General features: G+C 43.3%; 1 protein-coding gene and 1 non-coding gene across 7 annotated transcripts in view; both read right to left on the bottom strand.

Moving 5' to 3' along the window:
* Positions 1–19249, bottom strand: part of TTC13 (tetratricopeptide repeat domain 13) — a 79166-nt gene extending 59917 nt beyond the window's left edge. For all 6 annotated transcript variants that reach the window (XR_004626124.1, XM_034662518.1, XM_034662519.1 and 3 more), the window contains exons 1-2: positions 18946–19249; positions 1951–2045 (exon numbers count right to left, since the gene is read on the bottom strand). Coding sequence is in view for 5 of the 6 variants with exons in the window: in XM_034662518.1 (XP_034518409.1) it covers positions 1951–2045; positions 18946–19213 (363 nt within the window). In the remaining variant the exon portion in view is untranslated. The remainder of the gene's footprint in view (positions 1–1950; positions 2046–18945) is intronic.
* TRNAE-UUC lies at positions 4008–4080 on the bottom strand. Its single transcript has one exon. It is a non-coding gene; the product is annotated as a tRNA-Glu (tRNA).
* Positions 19250–19275: the final 26 nt, after the last annotated feature.

Below are 19275 nucleotides of genomic sequence, written 5' to 3'. Positions count from 1 at the left end.
GCTTCCCGTAAAACCCTGATGACAGAAAGAAACTCTATCCTCTTTCGGCTCCTTCTCATTCTGCTCCATAGCTGGAACTTCCACACGGCTATGGGAAGCCTTAGAGTGGGATCCTCGAGAGACAGCTTTAATAAGCGGCAGATTTAAGGACATGTGAAGACATCACAGTATGTACACCTGGGTGTGTCCAGGCACGAGACTTTCCTCTTTGTCAGACCGTCACAGATAAGCACACAGATGCGAAGATTTTTCTGCTTAATAAATTGCTTACAGCCAAGAAAAGGAGTCTATGAATAATGCTTTCAGTGCTTAAAAAATCCAGTATTCAGTGAGAGTCTTCCATTTGCCAAGCCTTTGTGCAGAAAGATATGGGAAGAGACCAAAAATGAAGTCCCATAAAAAGAAATCATGTACCAAACAACATCAAGATATACTGAAGAGCATATCCGAGCTAAGTGTTTTTATTTTATTAGAAATAAAACCTGACAGAAGTGGGCAGGAGAGTATAGCATGGACAAATTGATTTCTTGATCAGAAAGAATCTCTCCCACTTCTAATACTGCATCTATCAATATCCTCTGTGGACAGTGGCGAGAAGCTCTGACCAAGGAAGTTTACATACGCATCCCCACTTCGCTGGCAGACTAACTCCAACCCACCCGTCAGGTCCCTGCTTACGTTTCAATTCCTGAAAGCTGTCCTACTCGATCCCCTCTAATTTAAGGGAGATCATGTTGACCTTTGGCTATACTTCTACATTTATGTGTATAATAATCAGGTTAGTGACTAGGAGTCACGAGCGTAGGGACTGGGGCTGGCTGGCTCACTGTGGTATTCCCAGTACTTACTTAGCACAACGCCTGGCACATAATAGATGTAAAATAAATATCTGGAGAATTAATGAAGAAATGAATAGTCCGATTCCCATATTTTCAACCTAGGGAAAATGAAAGGCCAAGATTGATGAGCTTTCTCCCATAGGTTACTAGCTAGTGCCATCTTAAACTAGAAATGCAACACATAGGAAATATTTGAATTCTTGTAAGAAGATAGGTCCCTAACAATTCTAAGAATCTAATCGCCTATCCAAGGTGGGGATTACCCAATTCCTACTTAAACATTTTTTAGTGATGGCCAACTCACTACCTTACAAGATAGCCCATTCTGGCTTGAGACCAGTCTAATTCAAGTTTTTCCATATATCAAGTTGATCACTAGGCAGCGAGTTAGGTAAAATTTGTTGATCATTCTCTAGCTTGGAATTTCTACCTATTTTCAGTAGTTCTTACATGTAAAGGCAAAGCTTCGCCTGGAGAAAGAAAGACTATCCTAAAGGGAAATTTTAAATGAGAGAAGCAAGCAATATCTACGTGGATGTTAAAGGAAAAGGCCTGGAGAAAAAATATGTTAATCTTGGGCACTGAAAGAACCACTCAGCTTAAGAGAATTAAGTGTGAGCAAAAAGCAGAGCCTTCCACCTCGAGGCAGCAGGGCTGAAGGAGCACATGTGCTAACATGGACAGGCAGAGACAGATGTCACACAGCACCAGGTACTCCTCCCTGGAGTGGAGAGGTCTCCTATGCAGCTTGACTGGTACTGATAATTAAAAACATAAAAGATACCCACACAGGCAAAGGCTGGAAAAATAAGATCATATCATACCTTCAAATACATGAAGTTTCTAGAAATAAGGGTCAGCTGTGATCTCCCCCCTTTATTCACTGGAACTTTAAAGTAAAAAGGCCGAGATCTAGAATGATCAACCATCCAATTCATAAGTCATAATAATTCAATGTGACTGAATACCAGATGACCTATCTTTATCTTATGCAAGTAGAACCAACTGGAACCAACTCCTAGTTGATAAACAGAGGTGACCTCCGCCTTTTCAAACCAGTACCATTGTGCTCTAGGTCACAAAACAGAAGGCATGTATGGAAGATGCGTACCAGAATCTTTTCAGTGTTGAGGGAAAGCAATGAGTCACAGGGTGGTGGTCCTTTGGGTTCGCAGTCTGAGTCGTGGAAGTTCAAAAAGGAGGACTCTGAAAAGCAAACATTCCTGGTTATTCTCCTCACCTTATATTTATGGCTCTTTGGTGTCTAACTATGAATTATAATGTGAAGAATCCACAAAACCAAACCACGGACAAAGCAAAAAACACTAAAAGGGGCATCCTACCTTCCACGTCAGAGCTCTGTAACATTCTGTGGTTTCCAAATATCCTCACAACCAGTCATTAATACAGTAGTTGTTCAGATCCCTTTGTGAGACATCTCCTACCTGGCAGCATTTACCAGAGATTTAAAAAAATCACAAAGGGGAGACCAAAGTCAAGACAGGAAGATCTAATGTTAAAAGTTAAGTACAGGCACGCCTGGCTGGCTCAGTTGGTGGAGCGTGCGACTCTTGAACACAGGTTCAAGCACCACGTTGGGTATAGAGATTACTTAAAAATAAAATCTTAAAAAAAAAAAAAGGTGTGTACTAAGGGTCTAGTATCCAGAATATATAAATATCTCTTGATTTCAACAAGAAAAAGACAACCCAGTTAAAAAATGGGGAAAGGGGGGCGCCTGGGTGGCACAGCGGTTAAGCATCTGCCTTCGGCTCAGGGCGTGATCCCGGCGTTATGGGATCGAGCCCCACATCAGGCTCCTCTGCTATGAGCCTGCTTCTTCCTCTCCCACTCTCCCTGCTTGTGTTCCCTCTCTCACTGGCTGTCTCTATCTCTGTCAAATAAATAAAATCTTTAAAAAAAAAAAAAAACGGGGAAAGGAGGAATGCCTACGTGGCGCAGTTGGTTAAGCATCTGCCTTTGGCTCAGGTCATGATCTCTAGGTCCTGGGATCGAGCCCCGCATTGGGCTCCCTGCTCAGCGGAGAGTCTGCTTCTCCCTCTGACCCTCCCTGACCCTCCCCTTGTTTGTCCTCTCTCTCAAATGAATAAGTAAAAATTTTTTAAGATGGGCAAAGAACTGGAATAGGCAATTCTCCAAAGAAGATCCACAAACGGCCACTGAGTACATGAAAATATGCTCTACATCATTGTTAATTAGGGACTGCAAATCAAACCATAATGAGGTACCACTTCATGCCCACAAGGATGGCTATATTTATTTCAAAAATGGGAAATCACAAGTGTTGGCAAGGATGTAGAGAAATTAGAGCCCTTTGTGCACTGCTGATGAGGATGCAAAGAGGTGTGGCTGCTGTGGAAATCGGTTTAGTGGCTCATCAAAAAGTTGAACACAGGATTACCATGTGGTCCCACTATTCCATTCCCAGGTGTATACCCCAAAGAACTAAAAACAGGGACTCGAACAAGGATGTGTACATGCATCTTCACAGAAGCACTATCTACAATAACCAAACAGTGGAAACAGCTCAAATGTCCATCAACAGATGATGGACAAATTGTGGTATATACATACAGTAGAATATTATTCAGCCTTAAAAAAGGAAGTCCTACAATCATCACAAATTAGTACAACACTTCACGCCTGTAATAATAAATCTACATTTATACTTTAGCTCGCTAACAGAATTTCAAAATTGGGAGACTTCACTCTAAGCGATATCTAAAATGCTTGCCTATATTTGGAAATATTCAAATATTAAAGATAATTTTTTAAAAAGAATAAAATACTGACACATATTACAATACAAAAGGACCCAAAAATATAAATAATCTGTAAGAACCTCCAAAACAAAAGTGAAAGAAGCCAGACACAAAAGGTCACCTATTGTATGATTCCACTGATACAAATAACCAGAATAGGTAAGTCCACAGAGACAGAATGCACATCGGTGGCTGAAGGGGGGAGAGGGAGAAAATGCTGAGTGGGTAAGGGGGCTTACTTTGTAGTGATGGAAATGTTTTCGGGTGGTTGTACGACACTGTGACCATACTCAATGCCACTGTTCACTGGAAAACAGATAATTTTAGGTTATGTGAATTCTGTCTCAATAATTATTTTTACTTTTATTTATTTCAGTAGGCTCCATGCCCAACGTGGGACTTGAACTCACGACCCTGAGACTGAAAGTCACATGCTCTACCAACTGAGCCAGCCAGGCACCCCTCAATAATACTTATTTTTAAAGATATGATATAATTCAGCAGTCATTAAAGAACATCAAATTATGTTCAAGGGACTGTGTAAACTGACTGAGATAAATTCTCATTTGTGCCTGTCTTAACAACCAGAGACCAGACCTGATATACCAAAGCAGCACTGAGTGGTGAGCAATTAGTGAAGTTGAAAGGGTTAAATTTCACAAGGCTCAAGCAGGGTTTAAGAGGATGGGTCGGTTTGGACTGGGGTACAGAAAGGGCATGGGTATTCCAGGTGGGATGAGTAGTGCATACAGAAGTACAAAAGGAAGAAAATGCGAAGAGGCAGCAAGCAGACCATGCTGGCTGGTGGGAGCTGGTGTTAGAAAATAAAAAATAAGAGCTTGGAAAGCAAGTGTTCAGACTGGGGAAAATCCTGGGCCCACGAGAAAGGCTTTAGTCCGACAAGAGTCAAGAACCAATAGTGGTTGTGGGTAGCTAGCTGGATGTGCACTAATTTATAACCTATTTCTTCTTAAAGCTAACATCTGAGAACGTATGCTACGCACTGCGGTGAGCACTGCACATACGTGGCGTTATTCTAACAATCCCTCTACTTCATGGAATTCATTTCAGTTTCAGTAAATATCTGTCTGTATAATTTTAAGTGGCTGCACAGCGTTCCCTTGCATGAAACTTACCCATACCCCTATCCTTAGGTAATTAGGATGTCCTTTCCCCCTTAATATAAAGGTTTTCATAAGTATGCTTGACCCATCTTTTTGCAAATTCGCCCAACTTGGCAATTAAATTGAATTCTAACAAATATAATTGCTGAGGCAAAGGGTGTAAACAGTGAAAAGACCTTTCATATATGCTGCACCTTCCATTCATTTCCCTCCCAGTAGGTAAAAACAACTTAATTCCCACCTACCAGTGTCGAAGACTGTTTCCCTCTCCTCAGAGTACTGTTCTTTTAATCTCTTCCTAATCTGAAAATAGCACTACTGGGATCAAACTTTTGGTTTACTGGCCATTTGTATCTCTTCTTTTGTAGATCATTTATTTCCTTTGCTAATTTTTAGATCATTTGCTCTCTTCTGGCCTAAGATAGAAAGGAGAATGTCTTGTTTTCCAGTTATCTCAGGGCCACCTATTAAATTATCAATTTGAACACTGCCTTTACATTATAGTTATGGAAGTCTGTTTCGAGACTTTTTTTTTGAAAGGAATCTTTGAGATTATTTTCATCTAATGACAATAGCTCTGAGAGATGACTGTCCTATCTACATGGACACTGACATTTTAAAAATTACAGTAGTAACTCATGTTCATTCTAGAAAATATAAAAAAATCACAAAACATAAATAGAAGTCATTTAGAATACTACCACACATTGAGAACCACTGTGAAGATTTTGGTGTAACTAATGTAATTAAGTGACAATGCTGAAATCAGATGGCCTGGGTTTGAATTCCTGTTGTCTGTCACGACTTACTAGCATTTGGCCACTGACCTAGCCTCATCAATCTTTGGTTTCTTCATTTATAAAACAGGGTCAATAACAGTATCTACTTCACAGAAGTGGTTGATTAAAACAAGACGATTTAAACAAGGAGATAGAAGTGAAGTATCTGGTACAGTTTCTGGCACAAAGAAGGAGCTAAAATATGTTTGCTACTAGTTATCATTAAGTTGTGAGAATGGAAGGAGATACACTGTTTTGTAACCTGCTCTTTTAATGTAACAACATAAACACTTCCCCATATGACTAAATTTCTTCTGCACTATTTAAATTCAAACTTAGTGAGATTGGATAAGATTTTTAATTTAATCTTTAAAATTTTAATTCTCCACAATAAACCTGTATTTTGTTGTTTCTAGACTAATCCCTTATAATGATCTTATTCTGACTTCAACATTATCACATTGTTTCAATAACGTACCCTTTTAATAAATACATACATTTTAATGTAAAGCAAAGTCTCATCATTCTTTTTTTCAGGAGTTTCTTGGCTATTTGGATCAACATTCTTCTTTCAGATAAACTTCATTTTGTTAAGGTTACAAAACAAAAAAGGTCCCTCTATGACTTGTTCTTGTTGTTTTTTTTAAGTAGCCTCACACCCAGTGGTGTGGAGCCCAACATGGGGCTTGAATTCACAACTCTGAGATGAAGACCTGAGCTGAGATCAAGAGTCAGACGCTTAACCAACTGAGCCATCCAGGGGCCCCCACTCTATGATTTTTATTAGAATTGTTAATACTGCAGATGAATGAGCAGAGGAGTACTTTACAAAATTTAATCTATTCAACTCTTTTATTAACCTATGCGAAATTTTACAATTTTTCTATAGAATTTACACATTCAAATTTGTTGTGATTAAAAAGAAAATTAGTGGACAACCGTTGATTCAGTATATATTTGTTGAGTATCTACTATGTTGCATTCACTGCTCAGTGGTCTTCAACACCAAAAATGACCCTTGTCCTTTTATATGAAGATGATAGTTCAGGGACGCCTGGGTGGCTCAGTTCGTTAAGCACCTGCCTTCGGCTCAGGTCATGATCTCTGGGTCCTGGGATTGAGTCTGGCATCAGGCTCCTTCCTCAGCAGGGAGCCTGCTTCTCCCACTGCCTGCCGCTCCCCTTGCTTGTGCTCTCTCTTGCTTCCTCACTCTCTCACAAATAAAAATAAAATCTTTTAAAAAATTAAGAAAAATTTTTAGATTATAGTTCAGTGAGGGAAACCAAAAGTGATCAAAATCACACAGAAATGACAAGTCACAGCAGCTTAAAGAACTTAAAACGAGAGCATAGTCAGGGGAAGCAGTACTCAGGGACAGTTTCCTGAGGATGTGAGTAACAACATCAGCTCATACTGAGAGTGCACAGGGTAGAGGCATACTTCTGATCCTCATTTTACAAACAAGGAAACTGAGGCCAAGAGGCTAAGTAACCTGCCCATGGCTACCCTCTAGCAAAGCAGTGGAGGTGGGATTTGAATCCAGGCAGTCCGGTTCTGGATCTGTGCTGGAAAGAGCGAAGGGAGACCTGAGGGAAGTTCCAGATTTAAAAGGTGAAGGTCCATGGGCAGCTGGCTGGACAGAACGGCCCAGGCAGAAAGAAAGCATATTGTAAATATTCTATCTGAACTGCTAGAGCTGAATATTTTATCTACCCACATTACTGAATTCTTTCTTTTGTTTTTAAAGATTTTATTTATTTATTTGACAGAGACAGAGACAGCCAGCGAGAGAGGGAACACAAGCAGGGGGAGTGGGAGAGGAAGAAGCAGGCTCACAGCGGAGGAGCCTGATGTGGGGCTTGATCCCATAACGCCGGGATTACGCCCTGAGCCGAAGGCAGACGCTTAACCGCTGCGCCACCCTGGCACCCCCACATTACTGAATTCTTAATAGCTCTATTAATGATTCATTTATTCAATGGGTAATTGTATCATCTATTCATGTAATGATATCAAGGTCTTTTTAATATTTATACTCATTTAGCATCTTATTTTACTAGATAAAACCTCCAAAAAAGTGCTCAATACTCATACTCCGGCTTATTCCTGACATTAGTACTTAATTAAATGACCCCGAATATCCTCAAGTTTTGACAACAAGATTTTTCATTTAACACTCACGAGCTTCCAGTGGGAAGATGCTCTATAGGGCTATGGGTTAACATTGATGTATTTTACCATATAAAGGAAGGATTCTCCTATTCTTTGTTTTACCAAGAATTTTAAATCAGGAAAACTGCCTGAACTTTATCAAGTGCTTCTGGAAATGTCTGTATGATAATCATATGCTTTTTCTCCTTTGACCTATTAAGGCGATTAATTCGATTTTTTAAAAAACTTGAGCCACGGGGCGCCTGGGTGGCTCAGTCGGTTAAGCGTCTGCCTTCAGCTCAGGTCATGATCCCAGGACCCTGGGATCGAGCCCCACATCAGGCTCCTTGCTCTGCAGGGGGCCTGCTTTTCCCTGCCCCACTGTCTGACACTCTGCCTGCTTGTGATCCCCCTCTCTCTCTGTCAAATAAATAAATAAAATCTTAAAAAAAAAAGTTTAGCCATCTTCGTACTTCTAAAATAAATTCTAACTGGCCAAGGCACATCATTATTTTAACTGATTGCTGGCTTCAGCTTATTAATATTTTACTTAGGATTTTTATAACTATTTTATAGCTTTCTTCCCACCCCTGCCCCCACAACTATATTAAATTCTGGCATCAGTGTTTTTTGCTGGTTTCGTAGGATCTGTGAGAGAAAAACGGTTTGTTATAGTTATACCCACCGTTGTCTGAACAGAAGGTTAAATTTGTTCTTCAATCTAAAACTGTTTAGCTCACTATGGCTTTGATTATTTTACAATAACAACCCAACCATCTGTATTTAGATGGTATAGACTTCCATAGAAATGGAATCTATTCCAAAATTTCCTTGCTCAGATAATGCAAGTAAGATTTATTTTATTTTATATATATTTTTAAAGATTTTATTGAGAGAGAGAGAAAGCACGAGCGGGGAGAAAGGCAGAGAGAGAGAGTGAGAAGCAGAGTCCCCACTGAACAGGGAGCCCAATGCAGGGGTCGATCCCAGAACCCCGGGATCATGACCTGAGCCAAAGGCAGATGCTTAACCCACTGAGCCACCTAGGTGCCCCACAAGTAAAACTTAAAGATAATTACTACAGAAATATTCTCAAAACACAATACAGAATCTCATCTTTTTCTTTTAGATCATCTTCCTAAACATTTATTGATTCATATTTTAACCTTATTAGCAGGGATTTCTCCACATTTGTGTCTTAATTCTCATGGCCTCTACAATTGTCCACATGGCCCCTCATTCCTTTTTTTTTTCTTTAAGATTTTATTTATTTATTTGTGAGAGAGAGAGAGAGAGAGAGCACAAGCAGGGGGAGAGGTAGGCAGAGGGAGAAGCAGACTCCCGTCTCAGCAGGGAGCCCAATGAGGAACTCAATCCCAGGACTCGGGGATCATGACCTGAGCCGAAGGCAGACACTTAACCACTGAGCCTCCCAGGTGCCCCACGACCCCTCATTCCTAATGTACATTTGCCTCTGCTCGCCTATTTATGTGTTAGCCTTAGCAGGCTGTGTATTTTATTCTTTAAAGAACCAACTTTCAGATCTATTTATCAATTCTACTGTTGCTCTGTTTCTCATTCATTCATTCTGGCTCTGTTCTCGGCACTGCTTCCAATTTCCCTTATTTCCTTTTCTTGCTACTCAAGCTTAGTTTCCAGGTCACTTATTCCCTGTCTTCTTCCATACGAAGAAGCCACTGAAGACTTATGCAGAAGAAAGATCACGGACAGTTGTGTGAGGAGAGAAGAGCCAGAAGATGAGAGCAGGAGGCCAAGTAGGAGCCACAGCCAGCTAAAAAATGGGAAAAGCCCAAAGGCACAGACCACTGGGTTGAAATGGAGGGTCAGACTCCAAAAAGGTATAAGAAGTAAAGAACACAGGGCTTTGAGAAAAATTAGGGATGGAAAGAGGACAAAGGCACTGGTTTCCAGTTTGTATAGCAACACAAAGTGCAAGGCTATTAACTGAAATGGAAGTTTAGGAGGAAGAATGATTTTCAGAGGGCAGTCAAGAGCCCAGAGCCCGGGAAATACTCAACTAGAAGCTGTCTCGCATATAGTTAGGAAATTCCAGACAAAGATAAGAGCTACAGGTATGAATCTGATAATCATTAACTTAACATTGGATGAGTAAACAGGGGGAGGTAGGAGCTCAATGACAACTCAGGAAGCTTAACAAGAAACATAGAGCTGATCCCGGTGGGGGCAACGTTATCTAAGAGGAGGGTAATCAACTTGGTAATTTGCCTTTTTTCCCTAAAGAACTATCTGAAGAACATTTCTCTGAATTGTTTTACATCTTTGCCATAAAGCTATACACAGAGTTATTACAATGATTTTCATTTTCCATTATACTCCCTTATCCCCAAAGTCAAGTATTTGTTTCTTCTCATTTTTCTTGATGAGCCTTGCTAGAGAATTGTCTGAACGTTACCAGCATTTTCAAAGAACCAGCTCCTACAGTGAAATCTAATTAAATGTGCAGTCAGAGGAACAGTACTTAGTTTGGAGGCAAAGCACGAGATTAGTTTAGGGCATGGGCTCTGGAGCCAGCCTGACCCCCATCAGATGCCTCACAGGCCGGCTGACTGCACAAGTCCTTTCGTATCTCCTAGCCTGTTTCCTCATTTGTAAAACAGGAACAACTACCAACACATACCCTCCCAGGGCTTTTGTGAGGAGGAAATATAATGCCCACAATTCACAGGAAATGGCTGGGTTTGAACTGCATGGGTCCTCTTACATGCAGATTTTTAAAATAAATAAAGCATACTGCTATAAATGTATTTCTCTTCCTTACGATTTTTTTAACTACATTTCCTTTTCCCTAGCTTATCTTAGTCTAAGAATACAGTATATAATACATATACGAAGTACGTGTCCATCAACTATTTGTCATTAGTAAGGCTTCTGGTCAACAGTAGTCTGATAGTTAAGTTTCTGGAGAGTCAGAAGTTGTACACAGTTTTTGATGATGTGTGTGGGGTGGCGGTGGGGGGAGGATTGGTGCCCCTAACCCCCTCATTGTTCAAGGGTCCACTGTATACATATCTAGGCTAAAATTCTTGGAGAGTTTTGCTGTTCATTTCTTCTTCCTTCTTTCCTTCAGATTATTTTGGTTTTCACAGCACTTTACAGTTTTCAAAATGCTCTCACAACACTCTTTCCCTTGGTCCTCTGGGTTAGGCAGAACACACCTTAGGCTCATCACACACATGGGGAAATGAGCTCAGTGTTAATGGATGTGTACAAGGTCAGAAGACGAAGAAACTGCAAAGCCGAGACTTGCCACATCTGTGCTCTAGGACACCACATCAACAGAGGTGCCTGGTCCATTTGTCACCACCCATTCTGCCAATGCTGGGTCCTAATAATAGATGGTTCAGGTAGAGCAATGCCATCAAACTTCTTTCCTGTCCTCCCAAACCCCATAGACAGCTGATTTTAAGATCGGTTTTGGTGGAGACACGAGGGGCTGACTGCAGTAGGTTCAAGAAAAAACTGGAGACTGCATAGAAATAGCTCCTTTGAGGAATTCTGCTATAAAGGAAGCAGAGAGATGAGAGGCAGCTGGAAGGATGTGTGGTCCTGTTTTTGTGACTTGTTTTTTTCTAGACAGGAGCTATTACAGCCACTGGTGTGCTGACGGAAGACAAGAGGGAATGAGATCTCCCGCCCAGGAAAAAAGTGCTACACTCACGGAGTCTCCAACAACTGCACAGAGCTATGCCTAGAGCTGCAGGCGGGCTGTAGCTATGATGGCGGGGAAGTTCTCTTCGGATTGCTTCCTTCACAGTCAAATCAAATGACCGCTTCATGAGCAGATGGTGGCTTTGGAAGTTGCAGGTACATGTCATACATTCATGTCTGCAGGTGAAACTGACTGAAAGCTTGTGAACAGCAAACCCAGAGCCAATTCCTGAGGAAGATGTTTTATAAGGAACTCAACAGTGCTGGGCTGCACTCGCCACTTGACCACCTTGCTCTAGTTATAAGACTGTGCCAAGTTTACCCGAAAACAAGGATGATTGGGCTTTTCCCATGGATGGGCTAGGACTTGGAAGTCAGGCAATTCTAGTCCTTGGTGTAGGGTGGCCTAGGAAGAGCAGTAAGCATCACTGGGGCGGGAGGAGCTACCCAAAGGCCAAGCAGCTGCCAGGCAGCATCAATTATACTGCCTTTTGCTTTAATCAATTTCTGCATTTGTAAGACAACCACTGTTGAGGACCTTGTACATCACATTGGTTGATGGTCCCAAATGGTTAAGTTTCTTTTAGAATCTAATCCCAGGAAAAGTAGGAGGAGGAAAAGTTCTCCTCCTCTGAATTCACATGCTTCTTTTGTTGTAACAAAATATTAATCATCTGTATCTGAGATGTGTAAGTTATCATAAAACGACCTGAAAATAGAGGCTGCCCGCTGGGAATTAGATTATAAAGTCAACATATAATTAATCCATTAGAACAAAGATCTGCAAAAGCCATCTTAAAGAGACAGAATGGCTTTATAACCAAGCATGAATACAATCTGATCAAAGCTGTATTAACCCACACAAAAGTATTAACACACGTAAAGAATGTATACAACCAAAAGAAAAGGAGCTGGTCAGCCTCGCAGAATGGAAAAAGAGGCAAGGAAGCAAATGATGTGGCACCGATACAAGAACAGAGCTGGGTCGGAGGGGTGGGGCGCTGGAGCCAATAAAGTGAGCAGCCAGCCTTAGCCGCAAAGGCTACTCACTTAGCCTGGGGTTGCAGCATGGATTGAATACACAGCAGGTGCTCCAAGTGACACATACTTTTAAGAGCGGAAGACGTTTTCATAAACCGACACATGCTCTCAAAACCATCAACTCTACAGGGAAAGCTGAAGCAAATCTAGGCAGTGATGTGAGACCCTTAGTGAAAAGGGAACAGTCGCTTTGAAGACTGTATTTATTGATTTGAGAGCGAGAGTGAGAGAGAGCACGTGCCCACAAGTGGGGGGCGGGGGAGAGAGGCTGAGGCAAAGGGAGAGAGATAAGCAGAGCAGGGAGCCCAGCGTGGGGCTCGATTGGACCCCGGACCCTGGGATCATGACCTGAGCCAAAAGCAGATGCTTACCTGACTGAGCCACCCAGGAGCCCCCAGAGTCACTGTGAACACCCCAAACACAGGCAGGAAAAGGTCACAAGAGAACTCAACTGCTCTTCCATGTAGAAGAAACAGACCAACAGACCATCTGACCCAGGATTTCTGACTGTTTACCTACAGAACACCAGCACCTGAGTGGTGCAAATCAGGGACGAGGTGCTGGTACATGAACCAGAAATAAAGTCATACCAAGTTACCTCCAAATGAAAGTAGGGTAATGTGGAATAAGACTTTATTAGCAAGCTTAAAAACCACTATCAGATATGTATTTGGGGTTCTTTCTAGTTAACACAGGTTGTTCGGTTTGTGAAAAGTCATGAAGTAAGCACCCGTGACACATTTGTCTGCATATGTCACATTCCAATAAAAAGTAAATTTTTTTTTAAAAAGTAACAGGAAAATGTTAGCATTAATGCAGAGTGAAAAGTATTAAAATTCTGCTACTTCAATCAATTTTGCATTTATTCTATCTGCAAGATAACAAGACCAAACAAAAAAGATAAAATGACCTCTTTAAAACACCACATTGTGAAAAGGGGAAGCTTCAAAAGTCAGTCAGTTAACCAAGTATTTAGGGAGTGCAGTGAAGCCAAGCCGTGTCTACGTGCTAGAGAACTTCTTGAAAAGTCCGTATACACAAAGTGCTCAGCCACTTCCTGTGGGCATGGTCCACGTAGGGTAGGTTCTAAAACCCAGGCCACATATCTTTTGCCCTCATCCAGGGCGGGGAGAAAACGAATCCTCATTAACCAAAGCTGAACATGTCTACCAGTGTACAGACCTTTTAAAAGGTAAATGTAGTTCTTAATAACAACAGATCTATTTGAGAAAGCTAACGAGTATGCAAATACCACAGCTATCATCTTCATAGAGTTCATGCTACAAAAAGCAACTCCTAAAGCAGAAACCTTCTGAAAGATGCTGTTCAGGTGGCAAAAGAGGCAAGTATCCTCCAGACAATACCACAGTGTCCAGGGCTGGAGGACATGAATCTCTTTACCGCTCTATGCCTCGGTCTCTGCACTCAAAATAAGCTGGTTACCTGACACTGGCAAATTTTCTTGTGTATACCTTGAAAAAAGACTGGAAGAGATGTGCCACAAAACTGTATACGATAACACACAAAGAAAATCAGGGCCAAGGGAAAAAGGATCAAGCAAATATAACAGTAAGGGTTACCACAGTTACCATGACTGAGCATAAAATTTGGTCCTTATTTCCTCATAGCCAGAACAAAAAAGGAAATAAGTCTCATTATAAAAGTGTCCCTCTACTGATTCCCTGCCACCTCTAAGGCTTAGCAATGATTTAAGTGCTGTGAGCAGTAAGACCCGTGTCATGTATTTAAATAACCGATTCCTCCATTAAGGAAGATATATGGACAATCTTAAGTCTTACTGACTGTCAGAAACATGGGCTGGACTTCCTTATTTTTCTGGCAGTTAACACCTCCCAAATCAGACACAAATGCTCTTTTCTGCACAAAAAACCGTGGGAAAATAAGCTCAAATCTTGCATTATTAATTTCAATAAACTAAAGAAAATGACTTCAGGTTGTAAAGTAATCATTGAACTTGACTGAGGCACTAAGCGTAGGCAGTGCTGCTAGTTAGGTGAAGGCGGCCATTTCCGAAGTACCATAAAGACACCAGCACAAGGACCACCTCACTTAGGAGCAGACAAATATCTGAAGAAGGCAGTACAAAGGGAAAAAAATATCACAGTCGCTGTCCTTATAAATACTACATTTTCAAAGAAGAAAAATGAAAGTATTTTTGAAACAATTACAAGAAGGACACACGTTTGACCTATGAAAATACATGTTAGTCTGTAAAGAACATGTAGATATCTTTACTGCAGGATGAATGCCACCTTTGAATGAGATGCAGTTTAGCTTCAGCAGGAAAAGCAGAGGAGAGAGACAAAGTCTTCAACCGACACGTTACAGCTCATCTAGACCTTCACTTACCAGATCTACAACACTGGGGTGTCAAATGAAGACATCTCAAAGATCTCTCCAAAGCTCACGCTGTCCAGGGCTCTGTTCATGCCACCTTACCAGAGGCCTTCCCCGGCCCCCTCGCAAAGTCACACAGTACATTTTATTCTTCAAGGCACTTATCATTGAGCCTACTCCACACTCATCTCCCCGCCCTCCCCCCCCCACCCCGGCAAGAACGGAACGCAGGCTCCACTCAGGGAAGCTGGCCAGCTGTGCTGTGTTCCCAGGGTCCAGAACGCTGAGCAGGAAGTAGTAGGCACACAGATAGCTTTCCCGTCAAAGAACAGATCCATTCTAGCTCTACAGCTCAAAATACTAGGTGCAGTAAAGCGTCCTTCCATATACGCCAATATAAAATTCTAGAAGTTACTTACGAATGTAACTTTCAACAAAGGTGAAGGGTGTAGGACTTGATTATTAATACTGATAAGAAATTATACTAAGAGGGAAATATTACGAAGGAAATAATACACAAATGGTCAGGAGGGCAGGTTCAAACCCTGGCTCTACTGTGTTCTACCGTTCTCTGCGTTCTACCTAATTTCTCTCTGCCTCAGTTTCACCTTAGGTAAAATGAGGATAAAAACAGTACCTGCCGCAGTGCTGAGAGAACTAAATAAGAATGTACATAGTGTTTACAAATATAAAACTAGGGGAAAAATTAGGGAAATATTTCTGTTCCTTATTTCTTCCCACAATTTCAAACTATAAACAGGGCAAAGGTAACAAGGAAGGGAAATTTATTTTTATTTGAAAAATATGGGGAAGCCTGGGTGGCTCAGTTAGGTAAGTGTCTCTCTTGGACTCAGGTCATGATCCCAGGGACCTGGGATCGTGCCCCACATCAGGCTCCCTACTCAGTGGGGAGCCTGCTTCTCCCTCTCCCTGCCACTCCCCCTGCCTGTGCTCACTCTCTCTCTCTGACAAACAAATAAAATCTTTAAAAAAAAGAAAAGAAAAAATGTGTACATTACAGTATTTACTTTTCTTAAAAGTAAGATTATTTTTCCCACACTAAAACTGAGAGATGATCTGACATCTGTGGTTATACATGCCTTTCAAGTAAAATATAAAAATTGCACTGGAAGAGAAAGTTGAGGGAAGCCTGGTAACAGCCAAGTAAGGCTGCAACCCCTGACAAGTAAAATACAAAAACTGCACTGGAAGAGAAAGTTGAGGGGGGCCTGGAAACAGCAAAGTCAGGCTGAGACCCCTGGCGCCCAGGTCATCCATGCTGTCTTTGCAGCAGGACCTCAGTGGGGGTTGGCCCCGAGCATGCGGCTGCTCCCAGGGCATTGGATTCCATTTGATCGTGGTCCGCACAGCACAGTCATTGCCAGTGCTGTGTTCAGACCTATGAGCTCCCACCAGCTCTTGCCTTTGGCGTCATAATCACTGGGAGTTCTGTGTTAAGAGAATACACACACAGCTCATCAGAAGGTGTGATTTAGACCTAAGCAGGCATGAAATCAGCTATCTGAATCCAAAAGCTGTGGGAAGGTTTCTGGAAAGTGGCTTCTGTGTCTGTCCCCTGTATAGGGACTGGCTTGATAGGGACAAGCTTGTGGCTAGAAAGGCAGCACGTGATGACGATACGACTAACAGACGGTGAGGCTCTGAGAAACTAGCTCATCTGGATCCTGGCACTTATGTAGGCCCTTATGTTGCTCAGAGGGGGGGTTCTGGATTCAGAACATGAGCCCCTAGGTTACAATATGGTTAGCTGTAAATCCTGAATTTGTTCCTACATCTGTTCTTCTTAGAAAGGTGAGGGACTGGGGCAGGTTTCATAGGGTCCGGCTTCTACCTACTTGTCCACGATGAGGAGGGAGAAATGAGAGACACTTTGGGAGTTGCTACCACAATAGAGATGGCTTCTGTCACGTACTGCAGCCAGTAAAGCTAAGAGAAACAGCTGGAGTGCCAAGGAGCATAAGCAGTTGCCTTTGGGAATGATTAACTGGGGCTAGCAGCAGCAGCCAAGCCACTTTAGCACCTGTCAGCAGCTACGGGACATTGATGTCAGCCCAGGAGCGGCTGGCTCAAAGACTCATGCCACACATTTGCAATAGCACACTGGTAATTCCAAACTATGAAAATAAGTACTACGTGGGGGAAATAAATAGAAAAGTGAAACATCTAAATAAACTACACTTAAAAGTACTCGTAGTGTTCATCCTCTGAAGCAGAGAACACTAGGTAATGGTTTCCACATATGAGGGAATTGGTAGAATGGAAAGGGGAATTCCTCCAAATGCCTAGTTCATGAAAACCTATATAATCTAGGGGAAAAGCATAATACAGGTCAGAGTTGGCTCAAGTAAGGACTCAAACACTGGCATAAGCCTGATGCCACAGAGTGAAATGAGCCGCCTAGGTCAAGAATATCAAGCAATTTCATAATAGAAATCGATTTGTGTCTTTCATTGCCTAGAATCTGGGTCTCCCTGAGCCTGTGAGCATCACATGACTACAGGAGGGAAAGGGAAATGAAGATTTACATAATAACGTACTATATGCTAGCAAATACTACAGATGTGGTTTCCTACCTGTAACTACTTAGTGTCTAAGACAAAGTTTCGTCTGGAGCTTGCCTGCCTGGGCTCCTCCCTTTACAGCTGTGGGGCCCCAGGAAAGGGATGATTTCACTGTATCTCAGTTTCCCCATCTGAGGAAAAGGAGCTACCATCCCATGAGGTAATGACTGGTGTGCTGACAGATTTAAGACAACAGGCTAATCAACCTAAAACTCTTATAGCAGTGCCCGGCATACAGCAAGCGCTCCATGTATGCTGACTATTTCCCACTTTCCTCACAGCGCTCTTGTGAAGAAAATGAAACCCTGTTATTAGGTAACAGTGTCTTCAATTCAGAGAGGCAGCAATTTTGCAAGGACGAGCAATTAGCTTGTGCAGAGTCACAGAAAGCGACAGAGGTAAAAGCCATTCTTTTGCCACTTTACAACACTGGCCGTGTTTTGTATGCCGTTACTAGCCAATGCCTACTACAAAATAAAGAAGTCACATACCCTCCAATGAGTGAGACTTCCTTAAGGGAGTCAGATTATGCTTAAAGGAAATCAGAGTGTGCTAATCTTGACATTTCATCTCAGCTAAAAATTACTTATTGTCTTCCCAGTTACACAATAGTAAAGAACACCACAGTCAGGCCATAAAAGCAACCAGCCAGCTTCTAAGGAGTTCGATAGACCCAGACCTTTCAAAGGCAAGCCTTAAGTGAATTCTGGGGAAGAGGAAAAGGACAGGGAGGGAAAAGGAAGGGGAGGGGATTAAAGGGTGAAAAGACCCAATGGAGAACCTCAAAACAAAAAAAACCATACACACGAATTTTGCCCCTGAGGCATCTGCCATGACTTACTAAGCTGAGGGCAATAGCGCCCATCTTAAAGAACGAGCTGGCCTAGTTCCAATACACACACAGCTCTGACATACACGGGCTCAAGGCCTGCTGGGTTCTTTTTGCCCTCTGGGAGACACCTGACAGGTCACAGGTAAGTCTTAAATAACTGGAAGCAAGATGTCAACGAGAAGGTAAAATGGGCTTGCGCTTTTGTTCCCTTCTTTCTTTCAGGCATCAAATTTTTAGAGGTTGTGTTTAATACAAGACATCAACCCAGGAGGTCAGAAAACCTGATTTCCGGGCCTAAGACGGGCCAGGCATCCCCTCTCCGGGCGCGGCCCCCCGCCAGGCCCGGTCCTCCTTCGTCCGTCGGTCCTTCCCTCGTTCCCCCGGTACCCGCGGGCCCCGGAGCGGGTACCGGGGCTGCCCCGGGACACTTGCCATCTTCTCTTCCACCCTTTCAACAGTTGCTGGGACTCCGGAGAGGCGGCCCTGGCCCCAGGAACATGTTGTCAGCTCTTTTCTCTATTCACCACCCTCCCCACGGCTGCTACGAGAGGAGGGCGCGCAGCGGCGTGGGTGCGAGCGGCGGGAAGCGGCCCCGGCATGACACTTCGCGGACCCGGCTCCCGCAGGAGGATACGCCGTGCGGCCGCTGCGGGAGGCGAGGCCCCGGGCGGCCCAGCACCTTAGCCCCGGGGCCCGCCGTTCCCACAGCCCTGCCTCCCCCGCGGCCCCGGGCGATCCGGACGCCCGCCCGCCGCCGCCCACTCACCGCCGCACTCGACCGAGTACTGGTCTCCCCAGTCCCCGGACTGCGGGCTGCAGCCGCCGCCTGCCGGGGCCTCCTGCTGCTGCCGGTGCTGCAGCTCCTGCTTGAGCAGCGACAGCGGCGAGTAGTGCTCGGTGGCCAGGGCGCCCGGGCACGGCCCGGCGGACAGGACCCCCAGCAACAGCAGCACCAGGACACGCCGGGCGGCGTCCACGGCGGCCACAGCGCCGCCCCAGCAGCAGTAGCAGCAGCAGCAGCCGGCAGGTGCCATCTTTCCTCAAGGCGCATGTGCGGCGGCCCTCGCCGCACGCTGCGGCCTCCCAGCCTTAACCC

Source organism: Ailuropoda melanoleuca, chromosome 6, assembly GCF_002007445.2.
Source record: "Ailuropoda melanoleuca isolate Jingjing chromosome 6, ASM200744v2, whole genome shotgun sequence".
Taxonomy (NCBI): domain Eukaryota; kingdom Metazoa; phylum Chordata; class Mammalia; order Carnivora; family Ursidae; genus Ailuropoda; species Ailuropoda melanoleuca.
This window is presented reverse-complemented; position numbering and strand designations above follow the sequence as displayed.